The sequence below is a fragment of the Martes martes genome (assembly GCF_963455335.1).
Source record: "Martes martes genome assembly, chromosome: 12".
Taxonomy (NCBI): Eukaryota; Metazoa; Chordata; class Mammalia; order Carnivora; family Mustelidae; genus Martes; species Martes martes.
In genome coordinates, this window is record NC_137900.1 from 3,409,747 (window position 1) to 3,427,007 (window position 17,261).

The 17,261-nt window shown below is 43.5% G+C and overlaps 1 protein-coding gene across 4 annotated transcripts in view; it reads right to left on the minus strand.

Moving 5' to 3' along the window:
* Nucleotides 1-448: 448 nt before the first annotated feature.
* ZNF169 (zinc finger protein 169) overlaps nt 449-17,261 on the minus strand; it is a 79,472-nt gene continuing 62,659 nt past the window's right edge. For 2 of the 4 annotated variants that reach the window (XM_080820326.1, XM_080820327.1), the window contains one exon: nt 449-4,392. In XM_080820326.1, the coding sequence (XP_080676452.1) occupies nt 2,900-4,392 (1,493 nt within the window). In that variant the 3' untranslated portion in view covers nt 449-2,899. Of the gene's footprint in view, nt 4,396-17,261 lie in introns of all 4 variants that reach the window. The other 2 variants (XM_080820324.1, XM_080820325.1) reach the window with 1 other exon arrangement.

Consider the following 17,261-nt stretch of genomic DNA (forward strand, 5'->3'; position numbering starts at 1 on the left):
CAAGTTCATGGATGACAAAGACTGACAGAGGAACTATCCCAGATTGGAGGAGACTAGAGAGACATGAGAACAAATGCAGTATGGGATCCTAGATGACAAAAAAGACAAGAGTGGAAAACGGAATAGTTCCTAACAGTGCTGTCCTAATAGCTTTGAGGAAAACACCATAATAATAAGATGTTACTAGGAGAAAAAAATGTAGTTACCAGTTGGCCCTTGGCATTCTGCTGTAAGCAGCAGACTGTGCTTATTTGTACACCTAATAGTGATCATGTCTTTTGCCCACTTTCTGTGGCATTTTTGGTCTTTTGATTTTGGGGAGTTCTTAGAAAAGGGAGATATTAATCCTTTTTGAAATATGTTGATAGATTTTCCTTCCGGACATTTGTCTTTTAGTACTACTTATTTTTTGACATGTAAAATTTTGGGTTTTTTATTTTTTGTGTATTAATCTTTTATTGTCTCTGGATTTTAAGCCAGTAAAGCCTCTGGGCCTGGGAAAAAGAACTTTGTGCGGACCATTCTGTGCCCAAAGCAAAGGGACAAAGCTTGTCCTGGGCTGGGCACTTGTCAGGCTCTGGGGATTCGAGAGCAAGAGGCAGGCTAAAGGGACAGTACCTTGGGCTGGATATAAAGACAGGTGCTCTAGTTCCTTAGTCCCTGACTGGAGGACTAGGGAGGATCATGGAAGAAAAGCCCCAAGTCCTCAGGCTGGATCACTGGTACATGGGTGTGGCTAACAGGAAGCAGGACTCGGGGTGCAGGAAGAGGACCTCGGTGGCACTGTTGGAGGACCTAAGAAAGGGTGATGATGAAGGCCCTCCCCACACCCAGGGTCAGAGTCCAGAACAAACAGACGTGACCCTCCATATCTCCTGAGGTTCAGAACCATGGGATTCTTGACAGCTTAATGAGGTATATGATTGGGGTTTAGCTTTATAAGGAAGCAGTTTATTAAACAGACCTGGGTGTGGAGGAGGGCTTAGAAAGCAGGTATGTCCAGCTCCCTCCCTACCCCCACAAACACACACACACACACCCCTGGCCCCTGAGAGAACCAGCATGCTGCTTGCATTCCACTTCGGGAAAGTGCAGCACTGCCCAGTGCTTCCTGCTGGCTTCACACTCCTGGGAAAGGAAAGATCAGATTTATGGCAGGGGTCGAGGGCCAGGCAGGAATTTGGGGGGGGGGGGTCCAGAGGGCAGTGTTATGAATGGAATTTCCCCCTAAAAGTCCATGATGAAGCCCTTTTCTAATGTGACAGTATTTGAGTACAGGACCTAAGGAAGTACCGAAAGTTAAATGATGTTGTAGGGGTGGAGTAAGGGACACCAGAGCTCGCATGCGCTCTGGCACACATGCAAGGGAACAGCCACATGAGAAGGTGCCACCTGCCAGCCAGTGCGCAAGGTTCGGTAGGTCGAAGTGGTCTTGGAATTCCAGTCTCTGGTTTTGTTACGGCAGCCCTGGCAAAAGAACAGTTTTGGAACTGAGTGGTGTGCTGTTATAGATATGAAAAACTATGGAGGTGGTTTTGGAACTGGGTCATGGAGGGTGAAAGTTTTTTGACGTGCTTGCTGGAGAAAGCCAGGGTTGCTTCAAGAAGACTATGGTAGGAACAGGGGAATTAGAAGGGATTCTGCTGTGGCCTCAGACAGAAATGTGGAACATGACTAGAAACTAAAGGGAATCCTGATTATAAAGCACCAAAGAATGTCGCTGGGTTGTGTTCCAGTGTTCAGTGGAGGATTGAAATCTTACGTGACTTGGCTGAGGATATTTCTAAGCAAGGTGTTGAGAGGTATACCTGTTTCTCATTCTCCTCATAGAAATACGTGAGAGGGAGGTAAACTGAAGGAACTGTTTAGCAAACAGAAGCCACAACTCGAAGATTTAGAGAATCCTTAGCCTATCCATATTGTGAAAATGAGAAAGCCTGCTCTGGAGAGAACACCAGTGGACAGTCATTTGATGCTCAGTTGAACTAAGAATGGTACAGACAGGACAGAGCAAAGGCCAGCTGTCAGACTTCTGTGGTGCTACCCACCCAGAGGAGGAAACGGTGACCCCAAAGGTGGAAGAAAGCAGTTGGTCTGCCATTGCCATGGTGGACCCGGAGGGTGAATGCCTCCATGCTCTCGGGGCGCTACGCACTGCTGCCGCCACCCCAGCAGGACTAGAGGGCAGAGTATCCTACCAGCCATTATTCTCAAGCCTTAAAACCTAATAGAGTTTGCTTGCGAGGTCACAGACCTGCTTAGGACCCATCAATCTTGTTTCCCCTTGTGTTAAGGAAATGCAGTTCTACATCTGTGGTAACTTGTCTGGTTCACAGCTGGAGAGGAACATTGCCTCAGGATGAAACGTACCCCTTGCCTCACCCACATTCGATTTACATGAGATTTTGGACAGACTCATTACTGGAATTGGTCAACACTTTGGGAGCTGTTAAGAACATGAGTTTTGGGGGGTTCAGGAGGGTGACTTATGGGCCGAAATGTTCCAAATTCAAATGTTGAAGGCAGAACCCTAAGTGTGACCTTATTTGGTGACAGAGTGGGGCCCTAACCCAGTAAGGCTGTGGTTCTTAGAAGAACGCACATACAAAGGCCATGTGAGGACACAGTAAGGAAGCAGGCATCTGCCAGCTGAGGAGCGAGGCTTCAGTGGAAACCAAAGTGCATCCCCTGATCTTGGACTTCAGTCCCAAGAACTGTGAGACAATTGTTCTTTAGCCAACAAGTTTGTGGTGTTTTGTTATGGCAGCCCTAGCAAATTAAAACACAGGCCTAGCACGGAAAATAAACCATAAATCAGGTATCTTCCAATCACTGAAAGAACACATTTTTTCCTCCACTGCATTTGAGTGCTTTCTGCCACTCCTAAGGAAAGGGAAGGTCAGGAGAGCAGCCCTGGAGGTGGGAGGCGATGGCCAGACTTGGTCCTCCTGTGTCTGTGAAGGTGAGACTTCTGGCTAAAGCCTCGGCCACACTCCCTGCACACATACGGCTTCTCTCCCGAGTGAGTGCGCTGGTGTCTGATAAGCGCCGACCTGAAGCCGAAGCCTCGTCCACACTCGCTGCACACACATGGCTTCCCCGAGTGTGACCTCTGGTCAGAGGTGAAGTGGGACTTCCGGCCAAGTCCTTGCTCACATACTCCGTACACATCAGCTGCCTCCTCTAAGTGCGTCCTCTGGTGTCTGGTGAGGAGTGACTTGAAGCCAAAGGTGCGTCCACACTCTGGGCACAGGTAAGGCTTCTCCCCTGTGTGTGTCCTCTGGTGCCTGATGAGGGTGACTTTCTGACCAAAGCCACGGCCACACTCTGGGCACAGGTAAGGCCTCTCCCCTGTGTGCGTCCTCTGGTGGCCCATGAGGGAGACCTTCTGGCTAAAGCCACGCCCACACTCCAGACACAGGTAAGGCTTCTCCCCCGTGTGCGTCCTCTGGTGTCTGACAAGGGTGACCTTCTGGCGAAAGCTGTGGCCACACTCGGCACAGACGTAAGGCTTCTCCCCTGAGTGTGTGACTTGGTGACTGAGGAGCAGCGCCTGGTGCCTGAAGCCACGCCCACACTCAAGGCACAGGAAGGGCCTTTCGCCCGAATGCGAGCTGCGGTGTTGGAGGAGCGACGCCTTCTGGCAGAAGCCTCTGCCACATTCAGGACACACAAAGGGCTTCTCCTCCAAGTGTGTCCTCTGATGCAGGATGAGGGCGATCTTTTGGCGAAAGCCTCGCCCGCACTCCGGACATTCGAAGGGCCTCTCCCCAGAGTGTATCCTTTTGTGGTTGGTGAGTGAGGACGTGTACCTGAAGTGGCGCCCACACTCCCGGCACACGTAAGGCTTCTCCCCTGAGTGTTTCCTCTGGTGGATGGTGAGGGAGGACTTGCGGCCGAAACCTCGCCCGCACTCCCTACAGCTGTAAGGCTTCTCCCCTGAGTGTGTCCTCTGGTGCTTGGTGAGGTCTGATTTCTGACAGAAGCTTCTGCCACAGTCAGGGCATACATGGTGCTTTTGGAGGCTCAAGAAGTTAGATTTGGTATCCGATCCCAGTCTGTATTTGCCACACGTGGCTGCTTCGGACGCTGAGAGGCCTGCCTCCTCAGGATGCCCAGCTCCGCTGCCTTCCACCCAGTCTGCCGGCTGGCCCTGAGAGGGTCTGAGGAGCACCCCGGAAACCCCACTCAGTTGAAGTCTCCCTTCTGTTTCTCCATCGTCTGCTCGTTCACTTGAGCAGTCTGGAGCTTCCGTTGGGATGGGGCTTCCTGCGTGTGAGCTGGGGACGATCGGAGGAAGGTGACCGCGCAGCACATACTGTTTGAGGAACTGTGTACTGGAAAAGGTGAGCGGGCAGGAATGGCCATAGGGCTGGCATTCTGTCCCTGGTTCTGCTGGAGAGAAAATGTTGGTCAGAATCACCACAGGTACCTTGTGAATGGTTGCTTCCACCGACCCAACGTTCATTCCTCGCTGGTCCCACAACCAAGGCTTCCTTTGCCCACCTACATTCCATCCCTCGCGGCCACACTCCTTATTGCAACACAGAAGACACACATGCTGAGCCAGCTCCAAACACCAGCCCCGCGAGAAAGCATCATAGGCAGCCTCCCCCTACAACCTGCCGCCATTAGAGTTACACAGTCTCCCTCCAATACGGTTCTCCAAGCCAGTCAGTCATCAAAGCTGATGCAAACATTATCCACAAATATATGCTTCCACTGAGAAACCGTGTGACTCAGGGGGGCAGCAGTGCAAGACGGTAGAGTAAGAGGACCCTAAGCTCCCCCGGTCCCATGGTTACAACTAGATATCACTCCTACCCGAGTCTGTAAACGAGAATGACCTGAAGACTGGCAGAACTCCACGACTCAACCTTTGAGAAGTTAGGAAGGACAGAAACAGTGGCTGGAAGCTGTGTGAAGGATGAAGCTGTGGTCATGGAAAGGAGCCCACAGAGAGCAAGCAAATCCCCAGAATGTCTGGCCTTGAAAACCAGAGAGGCTGAATTCAGGGAGTTTGTATCAGCATTGGATTTGGAGCCCGGAGCTTTAAAAGTCAGCCAGGGATAGCCAGGGCCTAACCCTAAAGTGACAGAAGCCCAAGGAGAGGCAACCTAGAAGTGAAAGCTTGCACAAGAGGGAGATCTGTTTGTACTGATTTCAGAGTGGGGGGCCGTCGGTGGGGGGAGTTTCTCTGGGACCAAGAAGCTGGCAGGTGCCATTTTCCTCCCCCAGCCCAGCATAAAGAGAGGGCAACCTGGGGGAAGGAGGGCTGCAGAGCCACGTGCTACCTAACCTGCTAGCAGCGCCCCACACCCATGTATTCTCCTGAGGATTTGCCCAGGCCAAGTCTGCTGGCCGCAGGCCTGGGCTTAGCAAACATTCTGTTAATGTCCTGTGTGCAGTGCTTCTGTGGCCACTGCATTTCTTCAAAAGAATCTGGATTAGGATTAGCAGTTCATGCATGCCCTGCCCAGTAGCTGCACACCCCAAGCTGCTGCATTTTGAGGGGACTGGCCTAGGACTAGTGGCCCAGTGCAAATTTTGCTGACACTGTGCATGCCATGTCCAGCCACCACAGGCCCCGCAGCTGTCAAATGTCCATTGTTGGCCACGGCTGCTACTATACGCCATGTCCCCGGCCATTACCACCCTTTGGGGAATCTGGTCTAGTGACTCAAGATTTTATTAACACCATCACCCTACGACTGAGCCCTCCTATGGTCACTCTCCTTCAGAGTCAATCTGCCTAGGTCTCCCTCCCACCACAGATAGCAAGCACAGCCTACAACAGGCAGAGTCAGTGCAGAAGTCTAGACAGAAAGGAAAAGCTACTCAGACAATAGCAAGATGCAGGCAACACACATAGGAGACTTCTAAAGTACCAGGTCCTGGTGAACAGGGAACACTGCACCGGCACTACAGGACCTCTTCATAGAAGCACTACTTTCTAGAAGAGATGTAGCTGAGTTTCCTAACACATGGAAACAGAACAGCAGCGAGAACAGACTTAGGGACCTTAGTGACTCCATCAAGCATAGTAACATTTGCACGCATGGGTGGCTCAGTCTTCAGCTAGGTCATGATCTCAGGGTCCTGGGATCCAGCCCTCCCATCGGGTTCTCTGCTCGGTGGGGAACCTGCTACCTCCTCTCTCTGCCTGCTGCTCTGCTTACTTGTGATCTCTGTCAAATAAATAAATAAAATCTTAAAAAAAAAAAAGGCATAGTGACATTGGCATCTATATAGGGATCCCAGAAGATAACAAAGGGGGGAAGAGAAGAAATTATAGCTGAGAATTTCCCAAATCTGGAAAGGGAAAAAGAAAGTCAGATTCAGGAGGCAGAGATCCCCCAACAAAATCAAAATTAACCTCAAGACCCATAAGTAATTAAAATGACAAGACACAGTGGTAAAGAATTTTAAGGCTGCTTCAAAAGAAAACATGACCTCCATACACAGGGAAAGCCCATAAGGCTATTAGCAGATTTTGCAGGCCAGAAAGGGAGTGGTATGATATATTCAAAGTGCTGAAAGGGCAACTTCTGCAGCCAAGAATACTTTATATCCAGCAAAGCCATCATTTAGAATAGGTGAGAGAGTTTTCCAGACAAAAACTACAGTAGTCTGTAACCACTAAACCAGCTGTAGAAGAAATATTAAAGGGAACACTTTCAGTGGAATGGAAAGATAAGAGTGAAAAGCCAAAAACAGAAGCAGTAAAAGTATTTCTGTAAGAGTCAGTCAAGGGATTCATAAAATAAAAAGATGTAAACTAGGACATCATATACCTAAAACATGGAGAGGAGGGGAGGAGTACAGAATGAAGGCAACACTGAGTGACCATCAGCTTAAAATAGACTGCTGTGGGCGGAACATGTCATGGTAAACACAAATCAAAAAACAGTAATAGATAAACAAAACAAAGAATCTAACTACATTGCTAAAGAAAACCAACAAACCATGAAAAAAAGAAGAATCAGGGGTGCCTGGGTGTCTCAGTGGGTTAAAGCCTCTGCCTTCAGCTCAGGTCATGAGCCCAGGGTCCTGGGATCGAGCCCACATCAGGCTCTCTGCTCGGCAGAGAGCCTGCTCCCCCCACCTCTCTGCCTGCCTCTCTGCCTATTTGTGATCTCTGTCTGTCAAATAAACAAAATCTTAAAAAAAAAAAAATCAGAAAAACTACAAACACAACCACAAAACAAGTAAAAAAAAATGGTAATACATATCTATCAATAATTACTTTCAATATAAATGAACTAAATGCTCCACTCAAAAGACACAGTGTGATAGAGTAGATTTTAAAAAAAAGATCAATGTATATGGTGTCTACAAGAGACTCATTTCGGACCTAAAGACACATGAAGACTGAAAGTGAGGGGAAGGAGATCATGCAAATGGACGTCAAAAGAAAGCTGGGGTAGCAGTACTTATGTCAGACAAAATAGATTTAAAAGTCTGTAAAAAGAGACAAAGAAGAATACTATATAATAATAAAGGAGGCAGTCCAACAAGAAGACAGAACAATTATAAATGGTTATGTACCCCAACATGGCAGCACCATAATATGTAATACAGTTAGGAACAAACATAAAGGAACTATTCAATAGTAATACAATAATCATAGGGGACTTAAACACCCCACTTGCATCAATGGATAGATCATCCAAACAAAAGCAACAAGATTGGCTTTCATTGGCACATGGGAACAGAGGGATTTAACAGATATATTCAGAACATTCCATTCTAAAACAGAATACAAATTCTTTTCAAGTGCACATGGAACATTCTCCAGAACAGATCACATATTAGGCCACAAAACAAGCCTCAAGAAATTAAAGACTGATGCATACCATGCATCTTTTCTGACCATTACACTATGAAACTAGAAATCCACCGTAAGAAAAAATCTGGAAAGACCAGAAATACATGAGGTTAAATAACATGCTACTAAACAATGAGTGGGTCAACTGAGAAATCAAAGAATAAATCAAAAAGTACACGAAAACACAATGGTCCAAAACCTTTGGGAATGTAGCAAAAACTGTTGTAAAAAGGAAGTATATGCGATACAGGCCTACTTGAAGAAGTAAGAAAAATCTCAAACAACCTAACCTTACTAGAGCTAGAAAAAGAACAAGATGCCACCCAAAGCCAGCAGAGGGAAGGAAATAAAGATTAGAACAGAAGTAAACGATACAGAAACTGAAAAACCCAACAGAACAATGAAACCAGGAGCTGGTTCCTTGAAAACATCAAGAAAATTGACAAACCCCTTGTCAGACTCATCAAAAAACAAAACAAACTCAAAATTAGAAATGAAACAGGAGAAATAACAACCAACATCACAGAAATACAGTTGTTAAGAGAATATTATGAAAAACTACATGCCAACAAATTAGACAATCTAGAAGAAATGGATAAATACTTAGGAACATAAAGCCTACCAAAACAGGAAGAAATAGAAAATTTGAAGAAATCAATTAGCAGCAAGATTGAATCAGTAACCAAAAAACTTCCAACAAACAAGAGTCTAGGATCAGACAGCTTCACTGGCGAATTCTACCAATGAATTTAAAATTATTTAATTCAGGGGCACCTGGGTGGCGCAGTGGGTTAAAGCCTCTGCCTTCGGCTCAGTTCATGATCCCAGGGTCCTGGGATCAAGCCCCGCATTGGGCCTTCTGCTAGGCAGGGAGCCTGCTTCCTCCTCTCTCTCTGCCTGCCTCTCTGCCTACTTGTGATCTCTGTCAAATAAATAAATAAAATCTTTAATAAAAAGAAAAGATTATTTAATTTACTTGAGACAGAGAGAGAGCACAGAGGGAGAGGGAGAAGCAGATTCCCTGCTGATCAGGGATCCTTATCCGGGGCTTGATCCCAGGACCCTGAGATCAAGACCTGAGCTGAAGGAAGATGCTTAGCCAACTCAGCCACCCAGGTACCCCTCTACCCAAGATTCAAAGAATAGTTAACCTTGGGGTGCCTGGGAGGCTCAGTCAGTTAAATGTCTGTCTTCGGCTCAGGTCATGATCCTAGAGTCCTGGGACTGCTTTCCCCCTAAGATCGGGAATAAGACAAGGATGTCCACTCTAATTGCCACAGCAAGTAGACAATATATAGAAATAAAAGGAATCCAAATTGGTTAATAGAAAATCCTAAGGACTCCACTAGTAAGCTACTAGAACTGATAAACAAATTCAGTAAAGTTGCAGGATACAATATCAGTGTGGAGAAATCTGTTGTGTTCCTATATGCCAATAATAAGGCAGCAGAAAGAGAAATTAAGAAAATTCCATTTATAATTGCTCCCAAAATAATAAGATATCTAGAAATAAACCTAACCAAAGAGATGAAAGACCTGTACTGTGAAAACTTTACAATAACAATGAAAGATAATGAAGACAATACAAGGAAATTGGAAAACATTTCTGTGCTCCTAGATCAGAAGAACAAATATTAAGATGTCTATACATTTAAGGCAATCCCTATCAAATACCAACAGCATTTTTCACAGAACTAGAATAATCCTAAAATTTATATGGCACCGCAAGAGACCCCAAACTGACAAAGCAGTTTTGAAAAAGAAAAAGTTGGAGTTATCACAATTCCAGACTTGAAGTTATATTACAAAAGTTGTGGTAATCAAAACAGTGTGGTACTGGCACAGGAACAGACACATAGATCAATGAAATAGAACCCAGAACCCAGAAATGAACCCACAATTATATGGTCAGTTAATCTTTGATAAAGCAGGGAAGACTATACAATGGGATATTCTCTTAACAAACAGTGGGGAAAACTAGTCAGCTACATGCAAAAGAATGAAACTAGATGACTTTATTACACCATACATAAAAATAAACCCAGAATGGATTAAAGACCTAAATCTGAGACCCCAAACCATTAAAAAAAACCCTAAAAGATCATACAGGCAGTAAGGTCTCTGACATCGGCTGGAGCAACATTTTTCTAGATATGTCTCTTGAAGCAAGGGACACAAAAAATAAATTATTGGGACAACATCAAAATAAAAAGCTTCTGCACAGCAAAGGAAACAATCAAAAAAGCTAAAAGGCAACCTACTGAATGGGTATATATATTGGCAAGTGACCTATGCAATAAAGGGGTGGTATCCAAAATATATAAAGAACTTACAAAACTCAAAATCCAAAAAAATAATCCAATTAAAAATGGGCAGAAGACATGAACAGACACTTCTCCAAAGAAGACATCCAGATGGCCAAAAGACCTGCAAAGATGCTCAGCATCACTGATCATCAGGGAAATGCAAATCAAAACCATGATGAGGTATCAGCTCATACCTGTCAGAATGGCTAAAATCAAAACCCAAGAAACAACAGGCATTGGCAAGGATGGGGAGAAAAAGGGAAAAAACCCTCTTGCACTGTTCGGTGGAAATGCAAACTGGTGCAGCCACTGTGGAAAACAGTATGGAAGCTCCTCAAAATTGAAAGATAGAAATACCAGATGATCCAGCAGTTGCACCACTAGGTATTCACCCAAAGAATAAAAAAAATACTGATTCAGAGGGATACATGTACTTCAACATTTATAGCAGCATTATTTACAACAGCAAAATTATGGAAACAGCCCAGGTGTTCATTGGTAGATGAATGGATGGAGAAGATGATTATGTGTGTATGTGTGTGTATACATTATGTTATATATACACACACACATATATTTTATATATGATGTTATACGTATATATAAGACGTTGTATGTGTATACATACATACATACACACAATGGGATAGTCTTCATTTGCAATGACATAGATGGAGCATTTTAAGTGTAAATGCTAAGTGAAATATGGCAGAACAAGACAAATGCCGACGTGATTTCACTCATATGTGGAATTTGATAAAACAAATGAGCAAAGGAGAAAAAGAGACAAACCAAGAAACAGACTCTTAACTACAGAGAACAAACTGACAGTGACCAGAGGGAAGGTGAGTGGGGAATGGTATTAAATTGGTGATGGGGATTAAGAAGGGCACCTGTGATGAGCACAGGGTGATATATGAAATTACTTAATCACTTGATTGTACACCTGAAACTAATATAACACTATGATAATTAAATGAAATTTAAATAAATATGTGACTAACTACAGATTTTTTTAGTGATTTTCTTCCCTATAAGAAAGGGGCGGAGTAACTAACCAGAGTGTTCTGTCTGCTTTCTCCTTGGATTGCTTGTACCCCCACTGTGGAGGGTATAAGCAAGCCTTCCAGTGTGGAGGAAGCACTTGTGTGTGTCTTCCCTATTAAATATGGTGACTGACTTAAATACAGTTAGTATCATACTATGGAAACCATAGCTTCATTCATCACAACTTTTTCTTTCTTTCTTTCTTTTTTTTTTAAAGATTTTATTTATTTTGACAGAGAGCATAATTAGGCAGAGAGGCAGGCGGAGAGAAGGAGAAGCAAGCTCCCTGCTGAGCTGAGAGCCCAATGCGGGGCTCGATCCCAGGACCCTGAGATCATGACCTGAGCTGAAGGCAGAGGCTTAACCCTCTGAGCCACCCAGGTGCCCCATCACAACTTTTGTGTCTATCTAGTAACATGGAAAATTTTAACTAAAAGTTATTTAGAATTACAGTGTTCACTTTGGGAATCTAAAATTTAACATGCTTTCAAACAAGTAGAAGTTGTGGAATAAAATAAAATAATAATAAAATTAAAAAAATAAAATTTTACAGGGGTGCCTGGGTGACTCAGTTGGTTAAGTGGCCAACTCAGGTCATGATTTCAGGGTTTTGAGATCAAGCCCTGCATCAGGCCTGCTTAAGGTTCTTGCTCTCCCTCTGCCCCTCTCCCACCCCTCTCTTTTTCTCTCTCTCTCCCCCTCTAAAAAATAAACATAAAAAATAAAATTGTACCAAGAGAGTAGAGTTAATCACAAATTTTTTTAGGATGTAAAAGAAAATTAAGCCGTTTATAAACTGTTACAATCTCCAACTGCTCTTGTGCTAGTTGACTTTTTAGACCAGTAAATACTTTAGTAATTGTAAATGAACTCAAAACTTTACACAGGAAAGAGAAAAATCAATGCCTAATGGTTCCTTAAAGAAAATTTTCCTTCTGCAGCTACAGTCGAGGAATGAAAAGTATAGCTGTGGGCTAAGTGAATGGTCTTAGACTTTGGCCCTTGAAAGAATGCATGCCAGGCATTCACTGTTTTTAAACAAGTTTCAGAATTCTGAGACATTGGTCCACAAGTAAAAGGGAGATTTTCAACATTAATCATAATTAATCCCTGGAAATCGGACAACTTTCATAATATGCCATCTCCATGACTTCTTAAGTAAAAAGCTTATGTCACTGATCCTAGAGGTTTCTTCTAATATAAGCACTTCAGGCTCTAAATGCCCCTTGTTAGTACACACATTTTTATTTTGCTAGAATAGAATTTTGAAAGATCTATAGAGTGGGTTACATAAGATGTAAGATGTGGGTTACATAACTTACATAAGATGTAAGTTATCTATAGGTACATTAAAAAAATTTTTTTTAAAGATTTTATTTATTTATTTGACAGACAGAGATCACAAGTAGGCAGAGGCAAGCAGAGAGAGAGAGAGAGAGAGAGACAGGGGGAAGCAGGCTTCCTGCCGAGCAGAGAGCCAAATGTGGGGCTCTATCCTAGGACCCTGGGATCATGACCTGAGCCGAAGGCAGAGGCTTTAACCCACTGAGCCACCCAGGCGCCCCTTTAGGTACACTAAAATTTTAATAGTAAAGACTATCCAGGGGTTCTTTCTTTCTCCTTCTTTCCTTCATCCCTTCCTCCCTCCTCCTTTCCCCTCTTTCCATTCCCTTTCTTTCCTTTTTCTTTTTTTTTGAGAAGCTGATCCTAAAATTTTTAAGTGTAAATGCAGAGAACCTACACTACCCAAAGCAATCTTTTTTTTTTTTTTTTAAAGATTTATTTATTTATTTGACAGACAGAGATCACAAGTAGGCAGAGAGGCAGGCGAGGGCAGGGGGGGAAGCATGCTCTCCGCTGAGCAGGGAGCCCGATGTGGGACTTGATCCCAGGACCCTGAGATCATGACCTGAGCCAAAGTCAGAGGCTTAACCCACTGAGCCACCCAGGCACCCCCAAAGCAATCTTTAAAAAGAAAGACTTGGGGCACCTGGGTGGCTCAGTGGGTTAAGTCTCAGCCTTCAACTCAGGTAAGGATCCCAGGGTCCTGGGATCAAGCCCTGTGTTGGGCTCTCCACTCAGCAGGGAGCCTGCTTCCCCCCTCTCTTTGCCTGCCTCTCTGCCTACTTGTGATCTGTCAAATAAATAAAAAGAAAAAGAAAAAACTTACACTACCTGACTTAGAGAGGGAGGAGACATACTACCTGACTTCAAGACTTCTGATGGTCCTACAGTAATATAGACAGTGTGGTTAAGGACAGGCCTGTTAATGGAAGAAATAGAACTGAAAGTGTAAAACAGACCCACACTTAGCCAGTCATTGGATTTTCAACAAAGCAGTTTAAGGAGGGGAAGGTAAGTCTTTTCAACAAATGATACTAGAGCCACTGGGTATCCATATGAATGAGAAAAACCTTGATCCCTGCCTCACACCATACACAAAAGTTACTTCAAGATGGACCATAAACTTAAATGTAAAAGCTAAAACTGTACAGCATTTAGAAAATTCAGATTATCTTCATGACAGTAAAAATTTAAAAGAAAAATCAGACTTCCTCCAAACATCTGCCAATCAAAAGTAACTGTTAAAGAACAGAAAAGCTTCAGACTAAGAAAATTTTTGCAAAATGTACATATGGCAAAGGACTGTTGTCCAGAATTAATAAAGAACTCCCAGAGCTCAACAATTTTAGAACTGTAATAAACTGGCAACTGGAAGAAGATATGAATGGATACTTTACAAAGTAAAGTATATTATATATATTTGAATGATCAAAAAGCATAGAGTACTCAACACTTAACCATTAGCAAAATAGAAATTAAAGCCCCCATGAAATAGCACTACACACCCATCACAGATATGATAAAAATTGTCAGGATGTGAGACAACGGGAATTCTATTCTCATATGTTCATGGAAGTGAAAAATGGTACAGCCACTTTGGGAAATGGTCACTCATAAAACTGCATATACTGTAGCCTTGTGACCCAGTGTATCAGGTTAAATGGTATCCCACCAAAATTCACGTCTACATGAACACGTGAACGTGGACTTACTTTGATATCAGGTCTTTGCAGATATGATCAAGTTAAGATGAGGTCATACTAAGTTAGGGTGAGTCTTAATTCAACAAATGCATCCTTACGAAGAGACAGAGACTTGGATACAGAGATACATGGAAGGAAGAAGGCTGTGTGATCACAAAGGCACAGACTGGAGTGACACAGCAACAAGCCAAGGAATGCTAAGGATTGCCAGCAACCACCAGAAACTGGAGACAGGTGAGGAACAGATCTCCCTCAAAACCTCCAGAATAAATCAACCCTGCCAACAGGTTGACTTTGAACTTAAAGCTCCTGAACTGTGAGAACAGATTTCTTTAAGTTTCTCAGTTTGTGGTAACATGTTACAACAACGCTAGGAAACTAAAACACCCAACCTTACTCTAGGTATTTATCCAAAGGAAATGAAAACATGGGTTTCCGAAACAAAATACCTAGCATAAGAATACTAATAATAGCTTTTTCACAATAACTAAGGACTAGAACCCATTAAGGTATCTACCAAGGGGAATGGGTAAATAGTTGTATATGTATATGACGGGATGCCACTGAGCTTTAAAAAGGAACAGATTACTGATGTATGCAACAGCATGGACGAAGCTCAGAAACTGTGTACTGGAAGAAGCCTACACTAAAGAGTATTATGATTCCATTCATGCAAAACTATACAGTGGGAAAAATTAATTTATGGTAAAATCAAGACCAGTGACACCTCTGAGGGATAGGGTGGGGGTTTACTGGGATCGGCCAGAAGGAAGCTATATGGGATGGGAGTAATCTGTTTTTTGATAAAGTTTGGGTTGTAGACATGTACAGTTCGTGCAAAATTTCACATTTCCTGTAAGTAAATTCTACCTAAATACAAGAAATACAGTACTCTAGGCAATGATATGCATCTACCCATTGCTCCTGGGGTCAACCACCTTTCACGGCTCTGACTAGCTGAGATGAGCTGCTAGGGATTGCCTCTTTTTTTTATTTTATTTTTATTATTTTAAAGATTTTATTTATTTACTTGTCAGAGAGAGTGAGCACAGGCAGACAGAGAGGCAGGCAGAGGCAGAGGGAGAAGCAGGCTCCCTGCTGAGCAAGGAGCCCGATGTGGGACTCGATCCCAGGACGCTGGGATCATGACCTGAGCCGAAGGCAGCCGCTTAACCAACTGAGCCACCCAGGCGTCCCTAGGGATTGCCTCTTAAAATGTAGTGTCTGAAGCTGCTTAGGTGGACATCCGAGACCTGAGTCCCTGGGTCCCTGCCTGCCAGCCACCCACATGAGCCAACCCAGGAGACTGTCCCATTCCTCTCACTTGTTAGACTGTCTTTGCCAGGTTCATTCAGCGGTCACATCAGATCTTAAGACACGTCACACCTGTCACCCGCTCTTGAGGAATAAAGGATGTCTAAGGAGAATGAACAGAGATGTAAGGACATGCCAGAAAGACCTCACGAAATGACAGCAATAGCCACCTATGACCAGGGCCTTATACGCTCTTTACCTACCCATGGGGAAAATACCAGTCTCTTTTCCAAGAAGAGTAAAGCCTTGATACAGAGCTCTTACTCAGATATGCTCAGCTACCCAGCTCTCCCTGAGAGAAACTGCTTACACTAAACGGATCACTGCTGATATTGCTAGAAATCTGTCAGAATGGCCAAAATAAAAAGTAGTGCTGATACCAGATGCAGGCAGGAAGGGGGAGAAATGATTACTCAAACATTGCTAGTGGGAACTTAAATGGTGTACCCATGAGTATTACACTTTTTCTTTTCTTTTTTTTTTAACAAAACTAAACATTTACCATATGACTCAGCAACTGCACTCTTGAGCGTTTATCCCAGAAATCAGACCTATGTTCACACACAAACCTGTATAGAAATGTTCAAAGCACCTTCGTCTTTAATAGCCCAAAACTAAACAATCCAAATGCCCTTCGGTGGGTGAATGGTTTAACAAACGAAGTCTATTCATACTATGGAATACTGCTCAGCAGTGAAAGGAATGAAGTATTGGTACATGCTTAGTTTGGGTGGATCTCAAGAGAACTACACTGAAAAGGCATTCCCAAGTGTAGACTTCTTTTACGAACATTCTTGAAGTGACAAAAATTACAGAGACAGAAAACAGATTAGTGGTTGCAAGAGAGAGACAGTTGGGGGAGGGGGGTGGTGGCTGTGACTACGCAAGAGCAGCACAAGGCATCCCGGTGTTGCAGCTGTTCTGTATCTCTGAATATAGTGGCAGTTACAGGAATGTACATGGAATAAAATTTCATAGAACTAAATAAACGCACATCCCCCCCCCCCACATACACAAAAGTGAAGGTAAAACTGGTGAACTCTGGGTGCCTGGGTGGCTCAGTGGGTTAAGCCTCTGCCTTCAGCTCGGGTCATGATCTTGGGGTCCTGGGATCGAGTCCTGCATGGGGCTCTCTGCTCGGCGGGGAACCTGCGTCCCCCTCTCTCTCTCTGGCTGCCTCTCTGCCTATTTCTGATCTCTGTCAAATAAATAAATAAAATCTTAAAAAAAAAAAAACTAGTGAAATCTGAATAAGGTCAGTGCATTATGTTAAAAAGAAAAGGCTGGTTTAATAAGAAAAAAATGTCATTCCATATATGGAATTTAAGAATCAAAATAGACGGACATAGGGGAGGAAGTGAAAAAAAAAAAAGGGAAGCAAACCATAAGAGACTCTTGACTATAGAGAACAAACTGAGGGTTGCTGGAGGGGAAGTGGGTGGGAAATGGGCTAAATGGGTGGTGGTTATTAAGGAGGGCACTTGTGGTGAGCACTGCGTGTTATATGTTAGTGATGAAACCAATATTAACGCTATATGTTAACTAGAATTTAGTTGTATGTTATATGTTATATGTTAACTAGAATTTAAATAAAATTTGAACCATTAAAAAAATGTCTGCACTTAGTGAGATGAATATGGGGTGGTGTATGGAATTGCTGAATCATTACACTGTACACCTGAAACTAACATAATACTGTATGTTAACTAAAATTAAAAC